Below are 23,206 nucleotides of genomic sequence, written 5' to 3' on the forward strand. Positions count from 1 at the left end.
AGATTGGCAAAACTGTGACTGTGAAAAATGTATGAGAATTAGAACAGTATTATTTGAGAAATTAAGTTGTTTAGAAGTATCATAATTTTCATTCTACTATATTTTGGGAAGATTTATAATTATAAGTTTATTCAAAAATATTAGTGAATATCTATAAAATGCTATTATTTATCTGTCATCAAGGAATAACCTAAAATAATTATAAATAGTTTTAAAAATTATTTCAAATAATTTTCTCATTAGAGGAATTGGCGACTTGCCATTAATTTTCTGGACTAAGCTAGAAAATAAGTCTTCTAATGATATCTAATCTGGTTGTCCAATGTGAAATATTTCCATCGAAAAGTGTCTTTCAGATGACCTATTTGCCTGTCTGAAGGGGATAAAAATCTCTAAAACGTACTGTATACACCTTAGAGACATCGTGCATGTGAACATAACCTAATCTGTCTCAGAAAAAGAATCTCTGCTTCCTTTTGGTCATTCATATATATAATTTATGCAGAGAAATATCTCAATGGCAGGAAGGAGTTGTAGAGCCTGAGGGAAGGGTAGTGTAGTGTTTTGTGGCAGAAAGACAAAGTCTCTCTAGGTCCACAAGTTGTCACTGGGATACACTTTGAAAAGGAGTTACCTCCATTTGTGTTTAAGTATGACAATAAAGTGCCGTTAAGGGTGAAAGTAGCCTGGCTGGTGTAGCTCAGTGGATTGAGTATGGGCCTGTGAACCAAAGGGTCACTAGTGCAATTCCCAGTTGGGACACATGCCTGGGTTGTGGGCCAGGTCTCCACTAGGGGGAGTGCGAGAGGCAGCCACATACTGATATTTCTCTCCCTTTCTTTCTCCTTCCCTTCCCCTCTCTCTAAAAATAAAATAAATAAAATCTTTTTTTTTAAAGTGTAAAAATACAATAATTCAATCTGAAACTTTATGTTTCTTTTGCCTACCTACGTAATTCAACTTAAACATATTTGACCTCAGGTGACTTGATAGCAAAATCTAATCAAAAGCAAAATTTAGCCATGACTTTTAATTAGATTGGCCAAAAAGATTATTCCTAGTTACTTGCTTTTTCTAATATTGGCAATTGTGTTGCACCTTTGGGAGTGTTTCAACCTCTGCACAATTAAGCAGTTTTGCCCATTTGCACTAGTGCACACAATACACTGTGTTCTCTCACTCTCCACACTCACGCACCCCCACACACCTACACACAAAATCCCCATGCATGTTTTAAAGGATTTAACAGAATTATAGCTAAAATTAAAAAATATACTTAAAATATATTTTTAAGTGAAGAATGCAGATTATAGAGTATCTTATCTAGTGAAATTTGACACATCTTATTTATCTACATTAAGACACCTGAAAGAACATTCTCTGAGATATTAGGGAAACTTGTTTATGAATGAGCAAGGTATATGTATTCTTTATATTATTTGTTTCTTGTCCACATTTCCTATATTTTTGTGATGTAATAACAAAAAAATTAAACAAAATAAGGAAAACAAATTAAAAACTAGATTTCTTTTTAAGGTGTTTTTACCCTTTCTTCTACTTAATTGTAAATTCATCTCCTATTATAATTGTTCTGCTACTAAAACTGTGTTTTCAGGAGACAGATTATCAATTAACAAGTACTTAGGTACATTCAAATTTTAGGGTTGAAACTTAATGTTCTTTTAAAAATATTTCATTTTTATAATTTTATCAAGTTATTAAATGGAAAAGAAAATCATGGTATTGATGGAAAACAAAATAGGCAAATCTAGTAGCAGAAAACTATAAAGAGATATTTTTCTCTGGCTAGACTACTCCTCCCTTGGGTAATAATGTTTATTATACTAAAAAAAAGGCTAAAAGATAGATGAGAAAGAAACTTAGATTGAGGGAAAATATAGAAACAAACATATATTTAGGAATATCTAAAAATATAATTGTTTTATATGTAATAGAGATAAAAGTGATGACTAAAAACAGCAAACATTTTTTATATTAGTTTCCAGTGTACAGCATAGTGGTTAGATAATTACATAATTTAGAAAGTGATCTCCCTGATAATTCCAGTACCCACCTGGCACCACACATAGTTATATAATGTATTGACTACACATCCTATGCTTAACTTTACATCCCTGTGACTATTTTGTAACTACCAATTTGTACTCAATCCCTTCATCTTGTTTTCCTCAGACCCCCAACCCTCTCCTATCTGGCAACCATCAAGTTGTTCTACGTATCTATGATTCTATTTCTGTTTTATTTGTTCATTTATTTTGCTCTTTGTTCTTTGAATCATTCCAAGTATGAGTCAAATGATATGGTATTTGTCTTTATCTAAGTTATTCACTTAGCATAATGTTCTCCAGATCCACCCATTTTGTCACAAATGATTAGATTTCAAGGAATGCCAAACTTTTAATCTGAATGTATATTTAGTTATTCAGTCTGAAAAGTGGCACTTTTAACCTTCTGGTACTTACCAAAAGCTAAAAAGTGGACCAGTAGAGCTATCACCACTGCCAGAATCACCACCCCTGCGACAACAGCAAAAAACACCACGTAGGGATTCTGAAATCTTGAGGTCAGTGATACTCGTGCTGGTCTTTGAAAAAGAGAAAAACATCAGTGCTACTCATTTAGAAACCATTATTTCAGTGCTCATGATAATTTTCTGCCCTCCTAAGTCTCTTGGCTTGCACATGGTTCTATTTACAAAAAAATCAAATGATTCTTGATAGGAATTTAGTTCTGGAAATAAACCTGACCTGGACAACATTCTCTTTAATGGTTTTCCTTTCAAAAAATTTTCAGCATTTTGTCAACGTTTAGGTAGTTTGATAGAAGCATAAGGAAATTTGATCTTTGGTTTGCAATTACTTTCCCTTCTTCTGGAATTGATGAAATTCTCAAGAATAATAATCAATTTTTCTCTGTTTTGTTATAACCTCTTCCAGGACCCTATTTGGACATTTACTGTAGTAAGTCCCCTCATGTGGGAACCATCCCCAGGACTGTACAGAAGAGAGATCATTTTGAGTGGTGAGAGGGGTGGAGAGAATCAGAATGAAAGCATTTCTTCACTGTGATATTATCCATATTATAAAAATGAGGATGTGGCCAGAAGCTGAGGGCTGAGACCCAGGAGAGCAGCAAGCACCTGAAATAAATGAGAACCGTACCACCAGCAGAGGGTGTGTGACTTGTCCTTTATTCTTAGGAACTTGCCAGTTACAGTGTGAGGCAACAGATTTATAATAATACAGTATCTGGAATTGTATTAAGCATACAGCTCAGAAACTATCTTTTACAGTGCCTCTCCTACTACATACACACCCGACTGGGGAGGTAGTCAGAAGAGCTGAGTATGAATTTGTTTTCAGTTGGAGATCATATTGTCATTCATCTGAGACTTTCTTTATTTTAAATATTAGAATAATGAAACCTGCCTCACAAGGCTGTTTTGAAGATTAATGAAGTCAAGTTAGGTGCTATGAAGTGTATATTTCTAGTTAAATAGGTTATCCACTAGGCTGTGAACACTCTGAGAGGAAAGATGGTATTCGTGCTCATGTTTTTGACACTTTGTAGGGTGCCTGACATATATAAGTGGTTCATAAATATTTGTGATATTTATAAATATTTGCTGCATGTGTTAACTCCTGCCCATGTTTCAGATTTTAAGGCCTTAATATAGCTGATAAGCAGTTACATTTAGCCAGAATATAGTCTGACTCATTTTTTTTCTATTTGTTCTCTCCACATTCTGGGATAAGTGGGAAGGGAATGCTCAGAAGTCAGAAGTTCCCGGACATTTATGTTTCCCAGCAGGGCTGCAGGTGCGGTCTGGGTTCTTCCCAACTCACAGACTTCTAGAAGGGCACCCCCAGCATATAGCATGCTGCAGCTCTGGGACCAGTAACAGGTCAGAATGTTACTGGAGGTGGACATAGAATTGCCAACTGTCAATTTTGTTGCATAAATACATTAAAAAACTGACCATGCTCAAACATTATCATTTAATGAAAGGACATTTAAACATGTAAAAGTGGAAAGGACATAATCTCAGAATAATAAAAAAGGTGATGAATACTTTAACTTTAGCTTTGTGATGTCTTTGTACTCCATTGCTTTTATTTGTTCATTTTGCTCTGCTAGTGAAAATTGATATTCACTGACACTGGTCCAGAGTCCAAGGTTTAGGGGTCACTAGTGGTAATTTCCTAGCTGGAGAAAATTGGCGCTTCGACATTTGTTGACTTTTGATCCTGTTTGCTCATCTGTGTCTCTATGGGGTTGTTGTGCCAGTGACAAGCAATCACAAATGCATGGTGTTAGGCATTTGTGAGTTCCATGAATGTCAGAGGCTGCCCAGCAGTGGGATAGCCAAACAGACAAATTTTAAGGCAGGGCTAAACCTAAAAACTTAAATAAGTTTCAAATTGATTGAGCCTCCTCCTCAACCAGGGATTGACTGTATTTCCTGAGGTAAACTGATATGTCAAGATTTATGGATGTGGAGAAAGAGGTTCCAAAAAACAAAGATAAGTTGGAGCTACAAAACCCAAAGGCTAGTGTCAGCATATGCTTCAGCTTGGATGACCCTCCCCTGGGAATAACTTGAATGCCAACTTCACTTCAGTTCATAGACAACATCTTAAATTCAATGACTGAAAAGCATCATGAGATTTATGACTCAGTAAGCAAAGGGTGTGGAGCCGAAATTATCATAATCTCACAAGCCATAGTTAATTGCATGAGAATGGATTGTTCCACCCTATAGAAACTGCTGAAGAAATGTCTGCTCTTTCTCTTACAACTTGCTCTGGAATCTATGTATGTGGCAGGTTATAAAGCTTACACCAACACAAAGTCACTTGTGGACAATATTTATTTTGTAAACTGTTAGAGAAAATACATTTCTAAACACTGCCTGAATTTTGACTCACAATGCAGTGGAAATCTATGCAAGGAAACTTTGCTTCCCTGACTGATGTGGCTCAGTTTGTTGGGTATCATTCCGCAAAGCAAAGAGTTGCAGGTTCCATTCCCCACCAGGGCACATAGGAGAGGCAATTGATGGGTGTTTATCTCTCACATTGATGTTTCTCTCCCTTTCTTTCTCCCTCCCTCCCCTCTCTCTAAAAATAAATTTTAAAAATCTTTAAAAAAAGGCTTTGCTGTTAAAGCAGTGTCCTGATTAGTGAGCTTTTTAATGCTTACATTTAAACAGCAAAACAAACACTCATTGTAATATGTTTAACCAGCTTTCCTCTCTTTCTCTCTTTCATTGACTTGGAGGTTACATGAGTATTGGAAAACTTATTCTATACTTTTGAGACCTGAAGTGTAAGGAATTGTAGCATATTGCCAGTCTTCACGATCATCTTATAAAATAGGTGTTAGGATCCTTGTTTTGAATATAGGGGGCAGCTGTGGCTCAGAGAGTAAATAACTCCTAATTACTCAGGAATGACAGAGCTGGAAATAGAGACCCGGTTGGTGTGAACCAAAGAACATATACTCCCTCCCTCACACGACAGGGATAGGAAAGATTTGGGACTCCTGTCTCTCTTGATCTCTCTTAGTGAAAGTAAAGGGAATCAACATCCATTAGGTGTTATGATTTTGTTTTACACATAGTAAGTGTGTAATAAAATAATTATTGATTTAATTTTAAATTTGAAAGTACACCTGATATTACTGTATCAAATTTATGTAAGAATACTTATTAATCTTTGTCATTGGCACATTGTTATAACTAATGTACAACTGTAGATTAATAGAGCCATTTGGTAATTTTTGGAAAACAGTGACAGGGTAGTTGAAAACTGAGATATATATGTAGATTGAGATATATAAGATTTTGGACAATTTTATGTCCATTTAAATAAGATTTTAGGTTACAGTCATCTGTAACCTACAGATGTTGCTACAGTCATAGCAACAAAGATTTTGTCCACAGTCATCTTCTCCTGCTATGCATTCTTCCTTGATAATTCCATCCCATGCCATGGTTTCAGCAAGCACTCAGTAAGACATTACCTCCTAAGACAGATTTTTAGCCTAAACCACAGTCTTTAAACTCCTCAACATTTTAAATTATTCATCAGACATCTAATGGATGCTCTATAACCTCCTTAAATATCACAGTTCATCCCTGGCTGGGTGGCTCACTTGGTTGGAGCATCATCCTGTACACCAAAAGGTTGTGGGTTTGATTTCTAGTCAGGGCACATACTTAGATTGTGGATTCAATCCCCTTGGGGGCTCATACAGGAGGGAACCAATTGATGTTTCTATCTCATATCAATGTTTCTCACTCTTTTTGCCCCAGGCTGCTTCTAACATTAGTGAATGTCACGACCATCCACCTGGTACCCTAAGTTAGAGATCCAGCAATTAGCTGCACCTGCTCTCTCTTGGTTACTTCCCATATTCAGGAGGTCACTAAAGAGTCCTCATCTTACTACTTAAATCTTTTACTTTATACCTTTTATTTCTTTCTTAATCCTGGCAGTTATTACTTTCCTTAGATTATTTAAAATGCCTCTTACTGGTCTCCCTTCTTCCATTAACTAATCAGTTAATTTAAGAGACATTTCGTGGATGCCTGCAATGTTATAGGTGCTGCGAGTACAATGAAAAGAAACACAGAAATATAACAGTGCTAATGGTGATTTATTTTTAATTTGAAAGTACACTGAGAAGATAGAAAGGAAAAAGACGAAGAAAATAAGAAAAAAAATAGGGAGGTTGGAGAGAGTGTTTGAGGTGCTGAAAATTTAGGTTGAGTGGACAAGAAATGCCATGCAGAGAAGGTGACATTTGAATGAAGACCAGAAGCAGGTGAGTGAGCAAGCCCTGAGGATACCAGGAATAATCTAGGCAGGAAGAACAGCAGGCCCTCAGCCAGGAACTCCCCAATCTGAGGAACAGCAGGGGCACCTGGCTTGAAGTGGTGAGGGGAGGGGAGGGAGAGGAGGGAGGGTACCTTGGAGATAAAGTTGGAAAGATAAGAGTAGGGTGTCAGTTGGGTGAGGAGGAGAAGATCATTTAGCACTTTTTATGCACAGGCTTTGGTCTTTATTCTGAAAAGTCTTTGAGGGTTTTGAGCAAAGGAGTGACATCAGATCTATCTCTTTAACAGGTTCCCTGGGAGGTTCAGGGGAATAGTAGTCTGGGGAATAGTAGTGGGAGGTGATTTTAAAAATTATTCAGTAATCCAGATGACAGATGATGGAGGTTTACACAATGGTGGTAGTGACATTGGGGGTGGTAATAAATGGTGAGTCTGGATACATTTTAAATCTAGATCATCGGGGATTTGCTGGTGGTTCGCTTTTGAGATATAGAAAAAAGAGGAACTAGATTGAGCATAAGATTTTTGTTTCTTTCCAATCAACACTCTAAAATTCTTCAGGGGATTATTTTTTTAATTTAAATCTTAGGTTCTGAAACTCTCCCCTTTCCCTGCTTCATTTGAAATTTATCTCTAGATTTTCAAGATCCTTAGGATAGCATCCAAACCTTCCACGTGGCATTTAAAGCCGATCACAATCACCTCTGTAGCTTCATCTCCTGCCACATCCCCGCCTGTCCACTTATCCCCAGCCAGATGCCTGACGATTCTCATTTTGTTTTTAAGATAATTCAAACATCTTTCTTTTCCCACTAGGTAGTTATCTCTGCCCCTTGTTCTCTCTCTGCCCCTCATCTGATCTCGTAATGCCCAATGAATTTCTCTATTCTAGTCCTTATCCCTTCATGTAGGAAACAGGGAGCCCACTGACTGCACCCACATCTATCTGTAACTCGTGAAAGTGGAGATGCATCTTGTCTGTCAGGATGTGCCCTGCCCTAGCACAACACTCATTACCGAGTCCACACCCAGCCTTGTTATGAACAAAAATTAATGAATGAGACTGCATAGGGGAATTTTAAAATAATTGTACTGTAGTTTGGAGGGACTTTTTATGCAATTGTATGCCATGCATTCCTGTTTTGACTACTGACAAAATATAGATAGGAGAATAATCTGTTGTGTGCTTACCATGTCTTTGGCACTGTGTTAAGTTTTTCCATATCATTTGATTTAATTTTGTAAATGACACTAGTTTACATATGATGTATTATAGGCTTAGTTACTCAGCTAGTAAATGACAGAGCTGGAATGTGAATCCGTCTCTCAAGCTTAAACTGCAAATGTCCGTATCGGATGGGAGAAGATTTCCTGTTAATTATCACATCATTGTTATTAATTTCTAACACACTACTTTGTTGTTGATGCTGAGGTGGAAAGTTCAAAAATGTTTGTATAGATCTTATACTACAGAATATACAAACATGAATACTTGGATATGTGTGTGTTTACATTATGTATTGGAGTATTGGAGTTATGAAGATAGGAGAATAGTTCCAAAGTGAAGGGGTTTACTCTATTTTGTCAGTTTCACTAACTCTACATTGTTACCACCGGGCAGGTAGAAGAAACTATTCAAGAGAATGACTAATTTTTTAAAAAGTTGGGGAATACTTCAAACAAGGTCTTATCTGGAAGCTCAATAATAGAAAACAGATGAAAATGGAGTAGCTTTTCTGTTTGGATTTGAGATGGGAGAAAATGATCTATTTTCTGTAAATCACTGATTCAGTCCAACACTTTCATTTATTTCTAAAGTTTTTTTGTTGATAAACTTGATGTCAACTTAGTTGATATCAACTCAGCTTATTGACTTGATAAGGGGACACTGCAAACAGAAAGTAACATAGGGTTATCAGGATCGTACGATTTGACTGTGGCAGAGTCAGTGCCACAGGTTTAAGACTCCTTGAATATCTTTGTTTAATTAAATCATGCATTCTGAAAGCTGTGGGCTTATATTGATGATAAGAATCCTGTCCTTTGTAAGTAAGCATAGGGAATATACTCAATCATATTGTAATGACTATGTACAGTGACTGGCAGGTGCTGGACTTTCCCGGGCAATCACTTTGTTAGTTATCTAAATGTCTAATCACTATGTTGTACACCTGAAACTAATATAATACTGTATGCTGGCTGTATTTGGACAAAAAAGAGAATCCTGTCCTTGAATCACAAATATGCAACTCTTTATGTGTATTTATCTCTGTAATGCACTGCCTGAATTTTTTTTAATTCAGTGATTTATTTTCCAGTTTATTTTTTATCTTGGATAGCATTTAAATAAGGATAGCATTTATCTTGGATACATTTAATGTATATTCTGAGAGGATAGAAATTACTTCATACTTCTGAGGACACTGAGGCTAGGCAAATGGTGAGGGATCCGCACTAGCCTATATATAATGCTTTTGTGAGAGTTAGGAAAAGAGAACTTTTGTGGGAGACAGAGACAGTTCTAAAAGAGTGTTCCTTGGGCTGCATCCAACTCCATTCTGGGACAGGCAGCTTGGCACAGAGCATAGGCTCCATATCTGCTTCCCTGAGGCACCCATTTTTGTGTGTTGCACAAACTACACGACTATATATAGCAGACCTCTAATGATGTGTTGAAATTTTGAAATCTGCTACTTGTAGGGAAAGCCAATCTAGGATTCAAATTCTTCTTACAAGTTTCACAAGCTGATATGAACAAATGACTAATATGTACAATATGTATGTATGTATGTATCTATGTATGTATGTAATGGTTAGGTTGTGAGTTGAAGCAGGTTCCTGAGAACCCACTGCCAGTGAAGCTAAGAGCATGGACTCAATTGTTTCACAGGCTAGTCATGTTTTTCCTTCCCCGGGACTCAGGCTCTTTTAACACATCTAAGTCACACAGTCAACCCCAAGAGAGGGTGTTGCCACAACAGGGCAAATTCACCTTCACTACTGGGAGAAAAATAAATGCCTTCCCTAATGATGCTCTATTCATACTTTGTTCGATTGGTTCTAAATGTGTAGATATCATTTTCATATGTGGAAGTCTACGGGCATTTTCCCTCCAGTTTATTGTTATCATAGCATTTAAATCTATTTCAAGTTGATATATAGCAAATATTACCTGATTTTAAAAGATTTCACTGAGTTCTAGTAATTAAGGGTGTATTAAACAGTTATTAAAGAAGAAAGATATTGTGGAGTATATGCCATCATAGCGTACCAACTCTTTATTTATTTTGCCCCTATTCAATTGAAAAAATAGTTCCAGTTGTGTGATATATTCTTTGTTAATAATATTCATTTTACATTTATGCAAACAATAAGGCAGGTGCTAAATTTTTTCAATTAAAATGATTATGTCTCCTTTTTGGCATTTCCTTTGTTCTAATATCACTCATGTTTTTGAAATGAAGGGTCTGATATTAAAAAAAAGATTTGGTTAATTGACTTTGAACTAAGCATAGTGTTGAATTCTTACATTGTAAAAAGATATTTAAGGGGATGTGGAAAGAAAACTGGAGTTAGGAAATTTATCTTGTACAGTCATCCTCGAGTGATTATTAATTGAAGAGGTCTGAAGACGACTGACAGACAAAGAGTCACTTAAAGACTTAGATGCATATTTTGGCTACTGCTCTATACACTTAAAATATACTTGTTTGTAGAAGGAAGGCTATTTTTGCTGGAACTGTACAGCTGCCCAAAGGGTGGGTTCTGGCTTCCATAGTTGAGATTATGGAGCCCTTTTAGTGGGCCAATGGGCAGAGTGGCACTATGGTAGATAGTGCCATCATCTACAAAGGTGACCCTATGTAGGTGATTTGAAAATAACAGAATAAATGGAAATATTTCTTCTGGAACTTCATGATGCTGATATTTTAAGTATATGTCTCTATGAGCCACCAAATTCACCAAGTGATGAAAGAAATACTTCATTGACGCTACCATTGTTGAAGGATGTGTACTTAGTGCTTCAATACCAACACCTGTAACAGAGAAAGTCCTGACACAGGTTGCTGCTCTCCTTACTGATTAAGGTGGCAGGAGCGGGGAAGGGGGGGGCTGGCATGTACTCTAGAGGGCAGTGTGAGTTTCAGTCTGAGGTCTATTGAAAAAGGGTAGCTTCTGACAGAGCCTTTGAGCACAGGGTAGTTCCTAAGCAAGAAACTGTTTAGTTGGAGATTTGCTTCCTCGTCCATTTCTCTTTAAATAACACTTTTTCCTTCCTGGAGGTAGTTTTAAAAACTAATTTTTCTTTCTCTTTTGTCTTTTCTTTATCCTTGACCTTCATTTACTTTACTTTATTTCTTTACTCTTAACTAAAGGGGATCTTTATCCCTTCCTGGAACAAAGACTACTTTGCTAGCTTTCTGCAAATTACAAATAAATATTCATGTAGTATAAATATGGTATTTGATATTTTATTGTCAAAATGCTTTTTGGAAAATGAATACTTTAAATTAGTTTTTGTATCCGTTGAGATGAAAACATTTTGAAATTGACTTTCAAACATTGCAGGGGTCCATCCTACAACCTTTGGTGTACAGAACAACGCTCCAACCAAGTGAGCCACCCGGCCTCTGTTCATCTCATACTTTCAAAGTAATTCAGTGGATATAGACACTCTCATAGTGGATCTGAAGACATCTGGACTATCTGAGGATTTGAAAGGAATAGTGACTACATCATGATAACACAGCCACCCAAGTTCCTGGGCCCTGTGGTAGAACTTCTTTTTTCAGAGGTCTGGAGTTCAATTTATATATAAATAGTAATCAAACAATCCAAGACAGCCAATTCTGAACCAAAGATATCTCAGAATTACCTGGAGATGTATCTAAAATTACTTAACAAAGATCTGGAATTACCTAAAATATATATACTATTAGTTTTCATTTCATTTCTCCTACCCTATTTGAATACCCCGCTCTCTCAGAGCATGTGAAGAAGTTGGAAAATAGTGAAGATGGAGATTTTTTAAATTGCATTTTTTTGCTGATGGGAATATTCTAGCAGAGAAGGAAAATGTCCTGGCTTAGGAGTAAGACAGTCAGAACAAAATGTGTCTATTTTTTTAACACCCTGGCCCATTTGAATGTGCTCTTCCCTTCCTACTGACAATTCTGCCCTTTATTCATGTTGGCAGAAGGAATTGTTTCCCAGTCATGGGTCCTCCGAGGTGAATGAGGATCCATAAGTTATTTTCAAAACTTCATCAGTTTATGTACATCTATTTCATTCTGATAGAATTCCAACAAATAAACAATATTAATTGGGAGTTACATTATTCTAGGTTAATACAAAGGAAAAATAAATCAATTATTAATAGATGCTACCTATTTAAGAGATAACATGTTTTAAATTGTGATCCATAGGAACCAAAATTCCAAGGAGAGCTCCTTATAGTTGGAAAGTTTGGTTCTGATTTAATGTCATATTTCCTATAAGGATGGATCAATTTAGAAATTAGAATGATTCAAGGGATTCTGAAATTATACGTATTTTCCTTATTTGCATTGTTTACATGTCTTCTTTTTCTTTTGAATGACTTTGATATATGTATATATATTTAGCTACTTATAGGAGCCAATTTTTTAAGAATCAGAGAAATTCATTTGTAAAATTAAAAATGTTTCAGCAAAATACATTTCACATTCTATCAAAATTACTAAAATATTACATTGTTATGAAAAGTTTGTGACTAGTGGGAAAAATATAATTCATAAGCTCACCACTTTAATACAGCAAACATGATTGGTGTTTTATAGTCTAGTCCTCAACAGAGTTTTTTAACGTGTAGCTTTTTAAAATGATAGTTGATAAGTAAATACAATTTTGTGATTTGTTTTTTACATAAAATGAACATAGATACAATACATAAATTTCTTCATAGGTTTTTACTTATTCAATGAATTTGTTATATCCACTGCATGAATATGAAATAATAGGTATTATTTTCTTTATGTATTAGAAATTGTTAATTTTTGTTTATTGTTGGAAACTCATATATATTCAAACCCACATTATTGTGCATATATTTTATTTTATTTTTTAAAATTAATTTTTAATTATAGTTGATATATAATATATTATTTTCAGGTATATGGCATAGTGGTTATGCATTTATATAATTTACAAAGTGATCCCCCCAATAATTTTAGTACCCACCTGGGCCCATACATAGTTATTACAATACTGTTGACTATATTCTCTATGCTGTACTTTACATCTCCATGACTACTTCTAAGAGTGGTAGTTTGTACGTCCTAATCCCCTGTACACATATTTTATTATTAAAATAATTTGAATTTTGATTGAGTTTTCTAAAGTTTTTGACATTTAAAATAAACTCAACTATACTTAACATAACCAACACATTGTCCATGCTTTTATTTATCACCCTTTTAAAATCACATCAATATCATATTTTTCTGTGTCATGAAAAAAACAAGGAACAATATGTACACTCATAGATACACACAGACACATCAAATTATATTGTATAATGATTTTGAGATTGTACTATCTGACTCTAGATTATGCTACAATTTTTTTGGTGAAAGTATATAAAAATAAGTATTTGTTGACTAAAAAATCTAGGCAAATACTACTTTCTTCATAAGTATGCATAATAATTTACCCAAAAACAATACCATAAATATATAAAGTAGAAAAATGTTGTTACTTTTTAAAAGAAAAACTTCAAAATTCATTGTATATTCAAATCTAGTAATGATACTATACCAGGAGTAAAAATACAGAATCCTCAAAAAATTTTTAAAACAACAGAAAAATTTTTCTACTGATTTTATTTCTTAATGTTCACATATTACTTTTTGAAAAGTAAAGTATATGAAAACAAAAACACTTCCTTATTTAAAAATATGTTGTCATAATGCCAAGCCCTCTGTTTAGATCATTTCATTTTGCAAAATATTCAGTCAAGCAGCCAAGAATCTTATTTAAACAACATCAAGCATATTATCTAAAAATATCTAAGAGTGTTAATGAGGTTTCTAGGAAAGTAACTAGAAGATTGCTAGACATAGCCAAAATTTCTTAAGCTTCTGTATATTTTTCATATGCTCTAAGATATAATAAAACTTATAAAACTGTAGAAGCAAAAAAGACTTACCTATACATTTTAATCCTGAATAATGAAGACGTCCTTGTTTTCACCTGCTCTGAGATTTTTACTCAAATGAATGACTGTCATATATGATGTGTGATCTATGAAAGAGCTAAAGTCAAAGGAGGAAATCCCACGTGATTATAATACCTAACTTGTTAAACAAGTCTGAAGGAATCAACCTGAACCAATAGTATGACTTGTGGAACAGAATCAGAAAGGGAATTTCACAAATCAGGAAGAATTTCATTCTGATAAATCGTGATTCAGTACCATAACAGGTGACAGGTATCTTGTGAAAGTCTGCAACTACACACACTGCAGAGTGTTTACTTTTCATATAAAGATGTGACACTCTTGCCCTGTTATCATATTATCACAGATCTCATTCTTTGCCATAGTAAGCCAAGGACTGTCAGAAAATTCTTTTCTTATGTTAATGGGTAGTAGTGCCTTTAAATTCTCCCCCTTTTTGAGACAAAACACTGTTTTTCTCAGTAGCATATGAAGAGAGTCAGAGAAGTAATTGAGTAGCTGTACAAAATTGTAGGATAAGCAAGAAGAAGAATTGAAACTAAAAATCACTTTGTCTTTTTCCAAGTATATCTTTTGAAAAAAGTATTCTAATTAATTTCTACTAGTAGATGAGTGGACAGTGGAGTGAAATATAAGTATGTGGAAGGGTAGAGTTAGCATGGAGTGTTGGGTGGTATTTGCAGGCAGGGGCTGAGCCCAAGAAAACATAGAAACTAGAAAAATGTGGAAGTGAGAAAAAAATAATTCCTGTCCAGTATGTTGGAAAGAAATAGGAGATAAATTTGGAATTTATCTGGGGTAACTTTGTGAGCAATAATGAATGCTAAAGAATAGAAATCAACAGTAGAAATATATTGGGTATTAAAGCCTGAATTCTAGTCTCAGCTTTTTCAGCAGCTAATTTGGGTAGACTAGGCCAAAAAATCCATGTATTCTTCTTAGAGTCTCATTTATTTACTGAGAAACAATGAGCTGAATCAGTGGGCCTTAGAGGATGTTCTCAATTCTAAAATTCTATAACTTTGTCTTGTAAATTACTGATAATTAATAATAAATTCACCCCAGGCTACGACTTGAGAAGTGTACAACTATACATTTTTATATAATGTGCAAACCGCACAACAGGGACAGGAGTGAGTGGGTGCTTCCCTTGCTTTCTCTTATGTATTTTCGTGAGATCCTATATCTCATGTCTGGTATTCTGGTTTTTTTCTTTCTTTAGTAAAAAGAATGAAGTATTATTTTAAACTTTAAAAAAATTAATTAAACAGACACATGTTAAACTTTAAGTACTTTTCACATGTACAGGCCTTTTTCACACAGTTATGTCATAATGTATAACTTTGTACTGTTTTTTGTGTTTAATGTTATTTCATAAGCACATTCCTGTATTAGTAATTTTTATTTCTAGTAGCTATATTTGTATCTAAGAGCTGCATAAGTATATTCTAACTTTTGATTTTGATATATTTCAAACTTATAGAAGTTTCAAATATAGCACCTAGATTCATCAGTTATTAACAATTTTAATGGCTGCATTTTCAAGAGTGAATTATATTACACTGAATAAATCCATCATGAAATACTGAAACAATTTCCTAATATGAAGTATTCAGATATTTTTTGTTGGTGATGATTCTTTCAAGGACCACCTTCAAAAATATATCCAGTTTTTCTTTGAAATAAAAGAAATAAAAATAATTTATTTGGCCAATTATTTAAATATTTTAATGGCTTTTAAAAATTTACTTTTGTTTTAATTGTTCTTTCAAGGATGTGAGGTATTGTCTTCTGATTCTTGTTGACAGCACCTTCCCCCAAGTACATATGTTCTCTTTCCTCTGTGTTTCCTGGAGTGCTCAGCAAAGGCCTTTCTAATGAGTAGGGTCTTAGTGCAAACATTTTGTTTGAGTGTCCAAAACCTGAAGGTATTAATGCAGATCCTGTCGCCTGATCACTGTTCACAACAGGACTTGGGAATGAGTCAGGGGAGTGGCACCAGGGAGTGGCACATATTCAGCCAGAAAGTGACTTCCTGCTTGCTTGCCTGTAATGAGCTCAACACAGAAAGAGAGCTGGGGCATGAAATTATGGTTTGTGAAGCAAGGATTTGCTCTTCACAGGGACTAGTTCAAAAGATGCTGATTCTTTTAAAAGAGTTTTTTTTAATTTTTTTTTTCATTTACAGTTGTCATACAATGTTTATTAGTTTCAGGTGTACAACATAGTGATTAGACATTATATAACTTAAGAAGTGATCACCCTGATAAGTCTAGTACCCACCTGGCACCATACATAGTTATTACAATTATTGACTATATTCCCTACGCTGTACTTTACATCCCTGTGGCTACTTCTATGGCTGCCAGTTTAAACTTCATAATCTCTTCACCTTCTTTATCTCCTCAACTCCCTCCCACCTGGCAACCATCAATTTTTTCTCTGTATCTATGAGTTTGTTACTTTTTTATTTTTCATTTATTTTGTTTTAGATTCCACATGTAAGGGGAATCACATGATATTTGCCTTTCTCTGTCTGACTTACTTCACTTAGCATAATATCCTCTTTATTCAGGCTGTTGTAAATGGTAAGATTTCATTCTTTTTTATGACAGAGTAATAATCCATTGCATCACATGTACCATGTTTTCTTTATACAGTCGTCTATCTATGGACACTTAGGTTGCTTCCTTATCTTGTCCGTTGTACATAATACTGCAAAGAACACAGGGGAGCATGTATCTTTTAAATTAATGTTTTGTATTTCTTTGGATAAATACCCAGAGTGAAATTGCTTGAGAAACTTCCATACTGTTTCCATAGTGGCTGCACCAATATACAATTCCACCAACAGTGCCCAAGAGTTCCATTTTCTTCACGTCCTCGCCAACAACAAAAGATATTGAGTCTTAATCGTAAGATCCTCAGAAAGTGGTGGGATAGGCCTTGACCTTTTCTTTTTGTAAGAGGCAGCCATTGCAGGAATAAAAACAGAGAATGACATACAAAAAATATCAGAATTCTCTTCCTCCCTGTAATAAGTTGATTTTATTCCTCCAGCTGTATATTCACAAAACCAAGGCAACCAGTGCTAGGAGGACTGACTGATAGGAACAGTTTTCATGGAAAATAAAAGAGAAAATTTATTTTGACTAAGGATAAATTATGCAGTGCATGAGTTACTGAAATTGATTCTTTACCTGCCTAGATTGCTGGGGAGAGATCACAATGAAGAGAATATCTCCAAATAGGCCATTATCTGTTAATAGACCGGGCTTTGAAAGAAATATGAATTACTCAACAATGCCCGTCATAACAATACAAGCAGGAAAAAAATAACAATGAAAAAGCAGATGATCTAAGAGGGTGTGGGCCAGTAGTGATTTCTTTGAATGTGGAACTTGATTACTCAAGTTCAGGGCAGTGCAGTCATGTGGCTATGTGTAGTGATGCATGTGCCATGACCTCTGTCATGGGGTTAGAACAAAGATAGAAAAACAAAGACAATGGATGTGTCCACCATTTAATATGAAATGTTATTTATATACAAGTTTTGCACTTATTGTAAATGTACATTTAAAAATTGGGTAATAATTGAATTTTGTAAGTGTAGCCAAGTTTAATTTTGTAGATTATTACATATAGGTAGTTGGAGGTAAGGGAATAAGTGTATACCACTATATTTCAAAGGCTTTTGTCTTTTCAGAAGGCGTGTTGCAGGGGAAACAGTATGCTATTTGGCATTAAAAATACCTATAATCAAATCTTGGCTCTTCTATTTACTATGCAGCAGGTTTAGAAAAGTTGTTTGTCCCTGAAAGCCTCAATTTTCTTTTGTGGACATATAAAGTTAAATTAACATTCTCATAGAATTGTGAAAATTCAATTCAATCAAATCAACTAATGAAATTTAAAGCACCTGGCATGTTCTACAAATGTAGTCTTTCCTTCAGCACTAACTCTCAAAACAGTTTGTGCGTGTATACATGTAGGAGTCACAATGCTGAGAGGTGGAGAGCACAAACAGTTTGAAGATAACCCTGGATGTTGTTAAAATGCCCTCCTTCCTAGATTCATATACGTGATTCAGCTTCTCCAAACCAATCTTATTTCTAAACCATTTGTTCAAACATGGTTTAAGAAACCCAAGCTCAACACAACCTGTGATTACTTTCAGGTTGGTTGACAGTTATTTTCTTATGCTTTCTACATGATTTTTTTTACCAGAGTCTACTACTAAGAAGAATCTTCATCACAAGTTCCTTTTAGTCTTGTTAAAGACTAAAAGGGGTAGAAATCCAACTGAAAGATTATAATGGATTGAAATCACGTGGTGGCAGTGAAAATAAGGACAAGAAGCAAATGAGTTTAGTAAACTTTAGACTACCCCTCTTCTAAGTTTTCCACATCAGTCTCCTTAGAACTACATAGAGCTATTTTCTTCTTCAGAGGGCTAGTTCTACCTTTATATATATATATATATATATATATATATATATATATATACACACACACACACACACACACACACACACACACATTTGATTCCTGAACTTCTCCTCCACATTCAGAGAAGCAATGAGGGCAAATATATATAATACATATGTATATACAACCCCATAAGTCCTGTCACCAACTGAAAGGTCTGGCTGATAACTTCAATGAAAATTATCCAGTATATCCACCAAAGGCCTGTAAGTGATCTTTTATTTGGTTGTTAGCAATAGTAGTGGGAATATATATAACTGTTGTAAGTCATACCTATTTTAACATTGATCCCATGATAGATTTGTATCTGTTAGTCTTAGCTGGCTCTTCAGTACTGCCCACAAATGCAGATAGGTTCCTCTGGTCAGTGTCTAGTTCAGTGTTTACAAAAACCATTTCAAATCTTCTCTTCTAGTGTTTGCTTTCTATCCCTACTCCCTGCCCATGCCTTCAGCAGATCACTCACAGTTCTACTACTGGAGAAAAAAGAACATCCTTAGATGGACACTCTCCTAATTTCCTGTTGTCAGACATATAAATCTTACCCATCTGCCCATGTGCTTCTGTTACAGTGAGAATGGTTTTCTTCCTTTACTTGAAGGCTAATTTTTTTTTGTAATCATATCTTCCTTCTTTCTAAACCTCCTTCTCCAGTGTCCCTATCCTATTTCCGTAAATCACCCTCTATTCACCCAGTTTCTCAGAAATCTTTGTATCACCCTTGCCTCCCTCTCCTTTCTCAATGCCTTGTGTGCATAAATATATACCAAATTCATTTGCTTCTTGTCCTTATTCTCACTGCCACCACATGATTTCAAGCCATTATGATCTCTCAGTTGGATTTCTGCCACAGTCTTTTCACTTCCCTGCCTCTCATCTTTTTCTACTGTAGTACATTCTTTACAACTACAATAATGATTATTACAAGTTGGTTTGTATCTATCCTTTCAAAAACTCTTCATTAGCTTCCCTTGCATTTACGATAGAGTTAATTCTCCTTAACGTGTACAGCAAAGCCGTGCCACACCGGGATCTTGCCTCCTTCGCCTTCCTTTTCCTCCCTGCTTCTCACGCTCTGCGATCTATTCATCGAATTTCCTTTACTTACCTGAATATAGCCCCCTCTCTATCTCCTCTAGGTCTGTCTCTTTAGCTTGCATCATATTTTCCTGACTCTTTCAATACATTTCTTTTTAGTTTCCAAATCTGACTAATCTTTTAGGTTTGCTTATATGCTTCTTCCCCTATGAAGGCTTCTTAACGCTGAGGGTAGATTGGTTCCTCTGCAGTGTGATGCCCCAACAGTTGGCTTTTACCACCATACTCACTGTAGCATTCAGCACACTTTTTAAAAGTATTCCACAGTGCACCTTAGAGCCCATAAGGGAAGAAATTGGTATGCTCTGAGAGCCTGTCATCCCTTCCTGGCATGTAGTTAAGCACTCATTCAATTTTTGAATTACTAAATGAAACTGTGAATCAAAATTCACTGCTTTTGTAAGTACTGCAGCTATTTCTGAACTGTTTAAAAGAATCACTCTTATAGGAGATAAGAAGATACCCCTCAGATAATCCCATAAAACAAACTGCTCAGCTGCAAAGAGCATGAGTGCTTGTGTTTTAAAATGTGGATTTTATTTTTCTTTCAGTGTGGTGAGGCCAATAGATGAGGCAATGATTGCCATTGAGAAGATAGTTTGTTATTCACCATTCCCTAGAGGAAGGGGCAGGCCACAACAAACAGGGCCAGGATGCAGAGGGAGGAAGACCTATGGACAAGAGGCTTTACTGTGCTTTCCCTGTGAAATGGCAGGCAAAGCAGGATGAACAGGTTTAGGATTGGTTAGTTTGAATAAACTCAGTGAGCTTTGGAGTATAGGGATTATCCCTAATTGTCTGATATCTAGCCCTGGAATGATTAGGAAAGAGGAATAATGGCCTGCAGAGTAAAAGCTCAATAAAGGAAGTGGTTATGGTATGGGATCTGGATTGGTTGGTTTGCACATTTACTGTTTCTAGGAATTAGGTGTCCCTAGGAGCTGCAGCCCTTTGGCTCAACAAGGCTACAAGTACCAAAGCCTTGGAATAAAAAGACATGCAGAAGACAACCTGGTACAACTGTTAACTTTGTCAGTGTCTACCTTAGTTTTCTAGCCAAGGATATGATCTTCTCTGGGTAGACCTTGGCCAATGACTGAGCAAGGTGGTGGTATAAAAATTTAGCTATTTCCATCCAATGTGGAATTCTCTAACATGTAAAGTTTGCTCTGAGTTCTCAGTTGGTCTGGTAGAAATTTGTCAGATAGACATTCCTGTTTGGTGGCTCCCTCTACCCAGACCGCCTTCCTTTAACAGGTGTTACCTTTCAATAAACCTTTGTACTTTAAGTGTCTGCTAGCCAGAAAACCCAACTTGTATTAGCTAGTACTGAGAGAGCTCCAGGAAAACAGGAGTTGAAACAAGATTTGAGGACTGGATCACTCACCTCCCAGCTGGTAATGAGGACTCGGTGGTGGGTGGCCTGCCAATGGCCTCTAGCACAAGGTAGTATGGTCTGCTTGTTAGAATTCTCACCAGCAGTGGGCTGAGCCAGCATGCTGGCCCAGCTGAAAGCACAGACAATTGCAATAATTCATGTATTTGAAAAGTCTGGGGGAGAGGGGTGATAAACATAAGGTCGGTGGAATTGCATGGGTGCTACTAGGTTATAAGAGGTGGATAAGTTGAAGACCATTAATGTAATATAAAGCTGAATATGAGATCCAGAGATTCTCTTTTGTAGATTATTAAGAAACCCTCATCTCATGCAGTAGTTGAGCGGCGATACCAAGTACAGGACTGGACTGAGTGGCTGATCTCCAATGACAGGTGAGTGCTCCACAGAAACAGGTCTGTCATTTCGGTCAGAACCCTAGTTGGGGAAACCTGGGACCTAGCTCATGAGATGAGGATACCTGGCCACATATCCCAGAAGCTTTTGACTCCGAAGGCTTCTTTTGAGCCTTTGAGTCTCTAGAGCTAGATTCTCTCTCTCCTCTGAGAGCTGGCCTTCTGCAGAGGCTGCAGAGGCCTCTTTCCCACAAGGCAATAGCTGCTCTCTCCAGGAGCTGCATCCATCCCTTCTCCTGCCTGCTGGGTCTATTACCAAGGTTACGTAACAATGTAATCAGGCCTGAAGAGAGAGAAAAGAATCTACATACCAAAAGAACTGGGAAAATAAGCCAGCAGGTACCAGCAGGGGCTGTGGAAGGCCTTTCTGTGGGAGTAGATTCTGAGGGTGCCTGATCAAAGGGGACAGAACATAAGGCCGGATAAAAAAAGGGTTTATTGACTTGGGAGCAGTTGCTCTATATACAAGGCATTACACCTGATAAGATCCCCAGGAAAATGTGTAAACTAACTTCTGGAGTCGCTCCTAGATGGTGCTAAGCTAGGTTGAAATGCCAGAATTTTTGTGGGAGACAGTAGAGGTCAAGGGATTTAAAAGCTCAGAGAAGTGGGCACAATGGGATGGATGTGTATGTGAAGCCAGAAGACCCATCAGAATATGCTCGTGGGAGGGTCTGAGTAATACGCCATTCACCGAGGACATCACAAGTGTGCTAGTGAGAGGGGCACCAGTAGGGGATCAACTTGTTCCACTTTGCCTAGGACTTTCTGGGCTTTAAAATGGAAGGTCCAGTGTGTTCTGGGAGCATCCTCAATCCTAGGCAGACTGCACAGTTGGTCACTCTAAACCAGAATCATTAAATGTTGGCATGACGGACACATAAATGGCATGGCCACAGTGGGAGAGATGGGGGCCCTGAATGGGCCCAACAGCACGAACTCTCACCAACACCAACCTCACTCACCTCTCCTCTGAATGTCCAACCTATTATTAACAGAGACAAAGCTGAACCCACAGGATGGCACTATTTCTCAAAAAGACCAAGTGGCCACTTGGTGGCGAGCCAGCTACACTGAGCCTTTTCCATCCTGGAAGGACCAGCCATTTTTTTACCTCATAGGGGTAGACATCTATCTTGGGTATGAGTTTGTCTTACCTACCCAGAGGACAGCAGCCAGCAGTCACTATTCAGGTAGTTGTACATGTTCTAACTGGGTAGATTCCTTATAATCAAGAGTAGCATTTTTTTTCTGGAGAAACTTATTTAATAACTGCTTCCAGTGCAATTATTGCAAGTCATTCGAAGTCCCTTGTATTGGCCTACTGATTTAGAAGTGGAATGAGAATGTCAGGCAACATAGCCTGCCGTTTATTTTCACTCACTTGATATGCAGAGACAAAGTTCAGAGAAGTGATAGTTTTCATGTTTCATTTTCTCATAAGCTATGTTCTTTTCAGGTTATGACTAAGTGTAATTGGAGTGTGATGTGGGGTTTTTCCTGGTGTCATATCTCTGGTATCTATCTTTTCATTTTAACAGCATTCTTTGGCAGTAATAAGAACATGCATTTATATTGAAAAATGATATTAAGGTTGCATCAAAGACAGTATAAAAATCACACAAGAATTTGGACATGGTTCTTTCTCATAATAAGAAAGTATTATTTAAAATATTCTTTCTAACATCAATTCATGTCATGAAAGACAGCAAAGATGATGATGAAATAAAAGGAATTTAATTATAATCTTA

The 23,206-nt window shown here is 36.3% G+C and overlaps 1 protein-coding gene across 1 annotated transcript in view; it reads right to left on the reverse strand.

Moving 5' to 3' along the window:
* The window catches only part of TMPRSS11D (transmembrane serine protease 11D), a 45,303-nt gene extending 31,137 nt beyond the window's left edge, over positions 1–14,166 (reverse strand). The window contains exons 1-2 of the mRNA XM_036021285.1: positions 14,049–14,166; positions 2,484–2,605 (exon numbers count right to left, since the gene is read on the reverse strand). Coding sequence (XP_035877178.1) covers positions 2,484–2,605; positions 14,049–14,056 — 130 coding nt within the window. The 5' untranslated portion in view covers positions 14,057–14,166. The remainder of the gene's footprint in view (positions 1–2,483; positions 2,606–14,048) is intronic.
* Positions 14,167–23,206: the final 9,040 nt, after the last annotated feature.

The sequence above is a fragment of the Phyllostomus discolor genome, chromosome 1, assembly GCF_004126475.2.
Source record: "Phyllostomus discolor isolate MPI-MPIP mPhyDis1 chromosome 1, mPhyDis1.pri.v3, whole genome shotgun sequence".
NCBI classification, from domain to species: Eukaryota; Metazoa; Chordata; class Mammalia; order Chiroptera; family Phyllostomidae; genus Phyllostomus; species Phyllostomus discolor.